Genomic DNA, 10,414 nt, shown 5'->3' on the forward strand with positions numbered 1-10,414 from the left:
GAATTATTGTGACGGGCGATATGCAATCCTTCAAGGATGCTAGGTCTTTAAGTGACATTATGTCTGGAGTAGTTGCTTCAAACATGTATTATTATAAATTTATTGCTCCGTTAATGTTAAAAATCCTGATTGTTTTGTACCGTTTTTATATAATCTGACTACAACTTTATGTTTGCTCATCAGAAACACGGTGACGCTTATTGAAAACTCCTCTTCATGTCGCGGGTCAAAGTAGCAGCTTTGTGCCTCTCTGTGCCTCTAGTTTGCATAGATATCATCCTTTGCTTCCGGACTTTTTTTTTTTATAACTTGCAGGCAGTGCCTATAATGCAAGTTAACTTTTACTTCCTTGTACACACAGGCTGATAGAGGAACTGACCGTCCTGCGGCTGGCCTTTTCACAACACCACATCCTCTCCAGCTTCATTTCATAACTTTTCAAGCCATGGTTGAATATTAAAAGACAAAACAAACGCCGACTTTCTTTGTGAAGAAGCTTATTCACTCGAAAGGTAAGCGTGTTTTTTTGCTACGATTTGACTGTTTATTGAGCTGTGACAGATCAGTCTGAGAGGAAGGGAAGTTTATTTATTTATTTATTTTGGCAGCAACTGTCAGAACCTGCAGCCCTGCTGCTGCGTTCACGGCCCCACAGTTAACACCCAGTTCAAACAAAACTCTCATCACTTTTTCACAGATCCAGTCTGTGTTTTTCTATTTCTGAAATCCCCCCAAATCCCCCCAGACATCTCATTTTAAGATTATACCTGAATCAAACTGTTCTCAGTGATGAACTGTGGAGGTACAAAACCTTCAGTTCTGTACTGTAAAACTTCAAACTGAATATAGGAGCATCAGATCCATTACTTACTTATTTAGGACACTTTGTTCTAATTTAGAAAGGAAAAACTAACATTTGCAAGTCAAGATTGGACGTTTTTGTGCCCCTTTTCCATTTCTTTTGCTACTTCTTTGCTTTTTTTGTCATTCAGAGATGGCTTGATGTCTCATTGGTTTTTAAATTGTTGATTCTTTTTACTTTCTTATGGTTTTGATGAATTCCTAACCATATTGTGTTTTTAGAATGGTCTCATCTTCATTTTATAGCATTTYATTGTGTGTTTTTGTTGAAATCAGTGGGATCATTTAGCATCTTTTCAGTCGTATCATTCCATCTGACCCCACTTGTCAAGACTTAACAGTTTCTTTGTAGCTGTATCAAAACCCAACACGATTAGGCTCATTCGACCTTATCAGACAATCCCAACATGACCAAAACYGTAATAGGGTAACTTTGCTACATAACTTTGTAGTTTAYGCCGCAAAAATCYAAATAAAACTAAAGGATGATTCAAGCAAACGTTCATGGAGACAGAAATGTTCAGGTTGACAGGAAATTCAAGATAGCTGTAACGCATACAACAACACGTACTAGGTAGACAAAACCCAGGACTTAATGTAACATTTTAATATTTTTGAATATAAAAAAGGAGCCCGTGTCATAGTTTAACATCCTCATAAAATCTTGATCCCACAGCCATGACCACTACATGTCAGGTCGGCCACCTTYAAATACGATCAAAGGACCTTAACTGTTTTCTCCAGTTTGTTCTAATTTGAGTTAACTTCTCAGCACATGCAAATAAAACRTAAATCTAAACCGCTTCAGTTAAAAGTGTCTTGGATACTTCTTATACTTCCTATAGATATTTTAATAACTGTTCATCTCAGTAGCATGATGTTTTTACAGTATTATTGCAAAATTTGATGTCACAGTTATATTAAAGTGTCTCAAATGAGAAGGTGAACAGGAAGCCAGGACCGGTTCTGCTCCTATCTGACTGCCTTATGCTTTATATCTCACTGGGCTGCAACTGTTGGCGACTAGTTTAATTCTGAATGAAGTGTCCAACGTGTCTCCAGTTGTTTGATGGGGTTCTCAGTTTAGTTGTAAACTGCCTCTGTAAAGAAACAGCTTTGTGTCGCTTCTGTGCTTGTTCCTCGCGTGATCTTCTTCCTAAGGGATCTTTTTTTGCAMGTAAATAAATCCAAAATCACGCTGCAGATATTCAACTTTGTTGTGTAGTTTGTAGGTGACACATTTATATTTRACTTCACCTGTAAATGGAAACAAAGTCACAATTAGATGGCCRGAGCGAGGTTTGAAAAACTCGAACAGCAACTCAACTTTTTTGTTAAAACTCGAGCTAAAATGTTGCCAAAGACGGGCTTTTCCAGCACCTTTTTATTAGCAACTAGTACAGGAAGAGTATTTTTGTTGCAGCATCAATATGAGGAAATTTGTTAGTCTAAATAAGTCGCCAGAGATATTTCACTGGGACTGTCCCTTCACTGGGAAGAGGGGGAGTGGGGTTAGGCTTCAGCAGAGAAAACAGTGGAATAGTTGTGTAACTTTTGCTGTTCATTAACTTTACTTTGCAGAATGAGTTTGAGCTTAGCATCTTGGATTTTAAATAAAGACATTAGCAAAAGATACAGCATTTACATAATAAACAAACACGTAGTTTATGTCATTTTGTACAAGTTAGCGATGTACGATATATTGGCATCAATATCGGTATTTGCAGATATTAATCATTTTTTAGAATATCGGTATCAGCCCGATATGTAAAACTGGGCCGATATTAAAGTCCGATATTGATTTTCCCCKTTTTAGATTTGTGTTTTTGWTTTGGGAGTGGAAATGTTTGGTCSAGTGGTATCTGTTTGATAATTTTAATGATATTGATGCTGCACAGCCAGGAATAACTAAAGTAAGGAGCATGTCAGAGGTCTGGTCATTTATTTTAAGTATCAAAAAAAGACCCAAGTATGTTTGTGCGTATATGTATAATATAATTTGTGTGTTAATGCAACATAGAAAAAAATCAGTTATCGGCCACAACAGCAATAATTATATCGGATATCGATATCGGCTGAAATTTTTATATCTGTGCATCCCAAGTAAAAATAAATATTAAACCATTTTTATTCTCAACATAATATTATTTTTGCTTGTGCACATCCGTCCATCCATTTTCTTTACCTGCTTCATTTTTCTGTGTCGTAGAGAACCTGGGGCTCTTGTTTCGGAGAACGCACAGCTTTCACGCTGAAAGTGGAAAAGCGCGTACGCACCGAAATATCGAGACGTGTCAAACCGTGCGCACCCCCTTTGTTTGCACTCCTTTTGCTCATACATCCCAACAAACTGAGCTCACGTGAGCCACCTCCCCTGACACGCTTCCATTTAAATATGTAAAACAGACGTCCAGCGTGTCATTCTCCTCTCTGCGTGATCAGAAATAATTTTTATCTAGGTGCAGGAAAAATGATGAATTTAGTAGAATGTGAGTCAGAGATTATCTTTAAAAAGTAGCGGGCTGTAAAAATGCACAAATGGGGAGTCATTGCATGTGAAGGTGTAGTTGTTGTTGAAGTCAGGGTGCAGACCTGCCACCAGCACTTGTCCAACTTTACGCATGTGTTTATAAACTTAACTACTGTCAACACAGAGGAATTCATGGGTTTGGTATTAGTTAAGTCTTTATTATTTTTTTAAATAGTTGATGTGAGGAAACCGCAGCACCTCAATATAGAGTTTTTGCTGCTGGTTAGGGGACTTCTGTATCTGAATCATTTGGATATATTCGTCTTGTCCAGCAGCTCAGGAACTGCAGTGAAATACACGATTGGTATTTGATCAGTGATCCCCCAAAAACACGCTGCCTCCCAATTCTTGTGATGTTATCTAGCACTGCAACATCTGACGTTGTTCCACAACTAACACGTAGCTATTTATGAATGCACGTTATTTTCTGCACCTTGTTGACCTGAAGAATAATTACAAGTAAGTTTTTCTGAATTAGTCTGCTGGTCTGACAGTTTTCTTCTCAGTTGGAATGAAAGTTCTCCTTAGACGATTTGGTGTGTTTACATCTATACGTGACAAAAAGAAACTACAGTTTACATTAGAGTGAGGTTGTTTTGATCATTTTTAGCCGTGTCCTATGTTTTCTTGTCTGAGGTTAGGCGTGTTTCAGTTTCATTGTTCGGTTTTAAACAATAAAAGAAATCAGAATGGAGTCGCATATCTGTGTATTTACAGTAGCTCATATTCAGGTCTTTGTGGTTTAAAGCTGTCAACTGAAAAAATTTCATTGCTGTGCGCACGTTCTCACGGCAGGTAAAACGTGTATATTTACACACACTTTCATCTCGATCATTTGTTCTGAGAGGTAACCACGGTTCACCATTAACAGAATTAGCATTTTTGAGTCTGGCATAGATACAGAAAAGTCTGCAGGTGAAGTTACTTTGTTTTGAACTTGTAGTGGATCATTTGCAAGTTAAATATAAGGTACCGCTCTTCAGCTTTATCTGGTAATGACACACCTCTTCCTTATTCATACAGTTTAAAGGCACCAAAACATCAGTGCCACGCCATCTTGTTTATTTAAATCCAGTCATATTTGGGACTTCTGCAAAATCAAGAATTAAACGTTACAGTCAGCAGTGAAGGAGTAATAAAGAAATTAAATTAAAGAAAGAATAAGAGATGGGAGGCTGATAAATAATCAAATGGACTAAGACAGAAATCCAGACTGATCATAAAGATTTGTATCATTGCATTTGCATCTGAGGTCAATGCATCTTTTGTTTGTAAAAAGAAAACTAGGTTTGCGTTTTTATAAGGGAAACTTCATTAATTTGACACACATCATCCCGTTGACTCATCAAAACAAGTGAAACAGTAAATAAATTGATTTAGAGTTTTGTGGGTTTTCTTTGATTTGTCACATTTTTTGCTGCCCATCTTCAGTCTGATCACGATCCCCAGCAATGATTCCTCTGAGACSAGCAGGAGCTGCAGAACCTCTGCATGTCTGTGGTCCACAGAAACTCAATTCAACCACCAGCCAAACCTCACAAAAGTCTACCTCATGCTGCGTTTTACTCCTAAAAATCCAAATATAGTTTCCAAATATACCCRTGTTTGTCTTGTGTGTCTTCTTGAATGGGTGTTCTTAACTGTTTGTACAGCACCTTGTGAATTTATTTCTGTGAAAGGCGCTATATAAATAAAATTTTACTTACTTACTTACTCAAAAATCGAAATACTGGAGCGATAACGGCCTCCTTACCCTCAGAGACCAATCTACAGCCTCAAATGAAGAACTCTGGCCTCAAATTTACATCTTGTGACTCTAATTCTGAACAGTTTGGTGAGGCAATCTGCAACTTGCAAAAATAACAAACGATCCGATGACACAAAAACCCACAATGTTACAACTATAACTTTAAAGTTCTGTTTGTGAGACTCAAKATGTGCTTAGTTCTACACATATAATCTGAAATTTCTTTTTGGACTGCAGTGATTTAAGACTTTATTTACTTTATTTACTGTGTATTTATCAGATACTTTTACTTGAGATATTACTTACGAGTGAGGAACAACTTATTTCCTTTAGTGCAGTAAAAATAAAATGTTTCAGGATTGCTCTTATCAGTCGGAAGGACAGAGTACAAAAATCAAGTGAAGAAGTTTAATTTATTCGTCTTATGGTGTGGGATGATACGAGGCTCTTGATTAAAAGCTTAAACTGAGGAATCTGGCTGAGAAGAAGGAAGGTGAAGTCCTGAGTTTAATATGAACAAGAAGCTTAAAGCTAATTATAACATAAGGCTAGCCAAAAGCTAAAGTAGATAAATGTTAAAAAGTAGCAAAGTGCTAGCTATAAGCCAAAAGTGCCTAAAAGCTAACTTAAACTTAGCTAAGTGGCAAAAGAATTGCTACAAATATCAAAAGAATAACTAGAAGCTAAAAGAAACAAAAGGCATGATAAAAGTTAAAAGTATGAAAATGATAGTTAGAAGCTAATGTAGCAAAAGCCTAGCTAAAGATAGCAAAGGAATAGCTAAAAGGATCAATAGGTTGCTAAGTTAAATCYAGTGAAAGGAAGCAGTATACTAGTTAATTATATTTAGCCAAGGTAACAAAAGGCTAGCTAGAGGGTAAAGATAGCAAAAGGCTTGGTAAAAGTTAAAGCATTGAAATGCTAGTTAGAAGTTAACATAGCAAAAGCCTAAAGATAGCAAAAGAGTAGCTACAAGTATCAAAATGCTAGCTAGAGGCTAAAATTAGCAAAAYTTTTGATAAAAGTTAAAAGGAGCAAATGCTAGATTTATTTATTTACCGTTGTTTAACCAGGCAAATCCAATTGAGATCGCAGATGTATTTTTCAAGGGAGGCCTGGGCCTGAAGGCAACCTATGTTTTTAGGGGTGGGGGAAACCAGAGTACCCAGAGAAAACCTACACAAGCACGAGGGGAACATGCAAACTCTGCACAGAAAGATCCCAGGTCTGAACCGGAGATTGAACCCAGGACCTTCTGTGAGGCATCAGTGCTAACCATTGCTCCATTGTGTTGCCAATAGATAGACGCTAATATAGCGAAAGCCTAGCTAAAGGTAGTAATATGCTGGTTAATTACACCTTAACTAACAGAAGTCTAACTAAAAGTAGCAAAAGGCTAGCTAAAGTCTAGCCTAAGTTTGTAGTAGAGGAAAAAGTAGCTAAAATTTAAAAGTAGGAGAATTATAAAAATAAAAGAAAGCAAAATTAGAGCCAATAATTTGGAATAGATTTGAAAGAGGACGATGTTTTTGTGAGATTGTTTTAATTCTGAAGTGACAGAGATGGACAATAATAGTTAAAAAATAATAATAAAGGGAAAGACCTTCACAGCCCAACGAGTTCATGAATGTAAAATAATAGTATTGTTGGCAGGTGTACAAATTCCTGGATTAATCTTTAATCATTTGACTCAACAGTGTTTACATGCGCAAAATTCTTTGATCAGATTGAAATGTATTCGGATTAATCAGAATGTATCGTTTACATGGACACAATCTGATGGACACAATCATGACGAGTGTTTACATGCACCAGGCTTTTATTCTGAATAGAAGCAGTGACATGTGCAGTTGCTAACTTTCCCTTAAAAAAACACAGAAAAAAGTTCTTCCTCCATGATGAACATAAACAAACAGCTTCTGAGCTCAGAATGGACCTGCGACAGGTTTTAATAATGGTGGAGACATTACTGCACTCTCTGGTTGAGCTGCAGATGACGCATGGACCTTTTTTTTCTTGCGAAGCAGCGCAGGTTGTGTGTCTTCCTTTATCGAATGAGAAAACGGGAGGAAAAGTTCTGTGTTGCTGGAAACACCCTCCACAAAACAGCATAAACCGGTGGATGAAAGTCAGCAGACATGCACAGTCAGGTCAGTTTTCCACAGTCAGAATAAGATGATCGGATTAAGTGTTTACACGCACGTCATTCGGATTATCAATCGGCATAAACCACCTCTCTCATTCCGATTACAAATTCATTCGGATCGAGCTGAATCGGGTCAGAATAACCCGAATGGGGTGTTTACATGACGCATTTTTATTCCGAATGGCCGTTTAATCCGATTACTTGTGTCCATGTAAACGTAGCTTTTGGAATGACAATCTGATTAATTTACAGGAAGTGTGCGAATGAACTCTTCTTTACCCCACAAAATGTCAGAGTCTGTCAGAAACACTCAGCAGGAAGGTAAATGTAAAAACAGGGGAGAGACGCACTGTTAAACATTTACAGGTTCACTCCGTCCTCAAAGAATATCCGTACCTCAGAGCATGCTGAACCCAAATCTGCAGGTTGGTTACCAGAAGTCATCAGACTGGATTTGATTTCTCTTTCTTAAAGTAGCTTATCTGGTTCTTTAGGCTTCAGCTAAAAATGTAAAATATGCAAATTACTTTGTGCTCTAAAAATCTCAGAACAGATTGAGAACACTGTTTTGCTTTTTGGTGACTTACTGTGGGAGAAATATCTGAGGCACAAAAAAAGAACACATAAAAAAAACTTGTGATGCTTTGTTTTGTGAATAAAGGACAATGAATGGAAAGTGATGAAGTGGAAACAAACTGGAGAACTTCCACTTCTGCCGATAATATTTCCATCAATTTTTTTGATGATTGTTTACTTTACTTTTTGGGAAAGCTTTCAGCCACTTTTTCTTTATGTGATTAAACTACACTTTCTGTACTTTAAATTCAACAAACTACAGATAATAAAATACTTATTAAGAATTATTTGTATTTATTTATAATTTTTAATAAAACTTATGTAAGTTTTGTTACATTTCAATGGTTAGTAATTCATAGAGATGAGATTATTAATAGGAAAAACACTAAATGATTGCTGTAAATTACCAAAGAAGCTGAAACTAAGTTGTTTAAACAAAAAGAAGCGAAATGCTAGCTAAAAGCTAAAAGTAGCAAAGTGCTACATAAAAACCTAAAATAAACAGAAGACCACCCAGAAGCTAAAAGTAGTAAAAGGCTATAGCCAACCCCCCCCCTCAAAAAAACAAAAAAAAAAAAAAAAACAAAAGAGAGAATAAAATGCCACCTAAAATCAGAAAGGTCTAACCAAAAGTTAAAAAATAAGCAAAAATAAATGGCCAGATGTAAGCTAAAAGAAGCTAAATGATAGGTAGAAGCTTTAAGTTGCAAAATGTTAAATAAAGCTATAGCTAAAAGCTACAAAAGACCAACTAAAAGCTAAAAGTAGTGAAAGACTAGCCAAAAAACAAAAAAACAAAAAAGGGAACAAAATGCCAGCTATAATCAGCAAAATCTAGTCAAAATCTAAAAAATAAATAAGCAAAAAATAAATGGCCAGATGTAAACTAAAAGTAGCAAAATAATAGCTGGAAGCTTTAAGTAGCAAATTACTAAAGAAAGCGATAGCTAAAAGCAACAAAAGACCAGCTTGATGCTAAAAGTAGTAAAAGGATAGGTGGAAGCTTTAAGTAGCAAAATACCCACTAAATTCTAAAAGCGCAAATGTAGTTATCCAGGCCTGAAATAGCTAATTGTTTGCTAGGAGCTAAAAATAGATCAAATTGATTGAGAAGCGAAAGTGTCAGTCTGACATTCTTAAAGCTAAAAGTAGCAAAAGGCCAATTAAAAGTAAAAATATATATATTTATTTAAAAAAGGACATGAACGCCTCATCATCCTGTGATCTTTCTCTCTCAGCTGCAGACATGGCTTGTTTCATGCAGCAGGGCGAGATGACGGAGTACAAGAAGATCCTGATCAAACGGGACTTGGAGATGGGCGTGGTCATGACGGTGTTCCGGCAGAAGGCGGAGCGGCTCACGGTGCAGGTCATCATGGAGACCCGGCAGGTGGCGTGGACCCGCACCGCAAACAAAACCGACGGTGTCTGTGAGTAGATCTGCCACTTCCTGGTAGGAAACTGGGTGAAACTGGATAAAACTTGATCCAAAGAACATCTGAGTTCACAAACTCATTTATAGTTTTGCTGCACCCGGGGCTGCAAGATTGGTTACAGCATGGAGGTAACTCTGGTGCCACAGAAGCAGATTTACAAACTGACTATATTAGTGCCTCCAGAAATGGATCTTTCTTACGTTTCTTTGCCAACATGCCTGCCTGGTGTCTTACGATTTTGTTGTTTTGTACACCTGTCTACATGTTCTTTTATTGATCTGTTAATCGATTTGCACCACAGACAGACACATTTTCAGTGAAATTGACCTTTCACCTYGCCACAGCCATGCCTAAACTTATAGACACACGAATAAGGGATTGTTGCGTGAAGGAATTCATGCTTTGAATTCTGAAAGACTTTGTTTAACGTTATCTGTGCTAAAAGATAAAATGCTGTCATCCTGTAATAATAAAAAGGCTTTCTGGCACCAGAAAGGTGTGAGGTGATGTCACTTCAGAGGAAATTCTTTTGAAGTATTTTGTGATCCTAAAATAAAAGTACCTCTTGCAGGCGGTTAGGCAGACGTTATGTTAGTCACAGTTGCTAACTTTTAGGAGGTTTGTGTTTTTAAGTGGCATCCACGGAACAAAATAAATAAAATAAGTGCAAAAAATTCATAAATTTATCAAAATTGTGGCAGTTTAAGTGTTGTGCTTGTGTTTCAGTGGACCTGTTTGAGATCAGGGAAATTCGTCCYGGCAGAAACTCCAAAGACTTCGAACGCTTCAAAGATGGGAAGGACAGACACGACGAGAACACCTGCTTCACCATTTTCTACGGCTCCCAGTTCGTCCTGAGCACCCTCAGTCTCGGAGGTAAAGATTTTATTTTATTTTATTTTTTTAGTTAATTAAGTAGTTGACATTGTCCTGCTGAAATATGCAAGATTTCCCTGTGAAAAAAAAAACACTGTCTGGATGGGTGCAAAATTGGAAACATTTAGTTTTTTAAACAAATTTTCACAAAGTCCCACCTTTTTTAACTTTTAACTTTTTTTAACTAAACGTTTTTATATTTTGTGATTTAGTAACATCTTCTGCTTCTCTTTGAAATAAAT

The 10,414-nt window shown here is 36.9% G+C and overlaps 1 protein-coding gene across 4 annotated transcripts in view; it reads left to right on the top strand.

The window, feature by feature from the left end:
* plcg2 (phospholipase C, gamma 2) overlaps positions 1-10,414 on the top strand; it is a 27,817-nt gene continuing 17,403 nt past the window's right edge. The window contains exons 1-3 of one of the 4 annotated variants that reach the window (XM_014033979.1): positions 1-512; positions 9,099-9,290; positions 10,023-10,172. In XM_014033979.1, coding sequence (XP_013889433.1) covers positions 9,107-9,290; positions 10,023-10,172 — 334 coding nt within the window. In that variant the 5' untranslated portion in view covers positions 1-512; positions 9,099-9,106. Of the gene's footprint in view, positions 513-8,702; positions 9,291-10,022; positions 10,173-10,414 lie in introns of those variants that run through there. The other 3 variants (XM_014033986.1, XM_014033964.1, XM_014033972.1) reach the window with 3 other exon arrangements.

This window comes from Austrofundulus limnaeus, unplaced genomic scaffold, assembly GCF_001266775.1.
Source record: "Austrofundulus limnaeus strain Quisiro unplaced genomic scaffold, Austrofundulus_limnaeus-1.0 Scaffold7, whole genome shotgun sequence".
Lineage (NCBI taxonomy): Eukaryota > Metazoa > Chordata > Actinopteri > Cyprinodontiformes > Rivulidae > Austrofundulus > Austrofundulus limnaeus.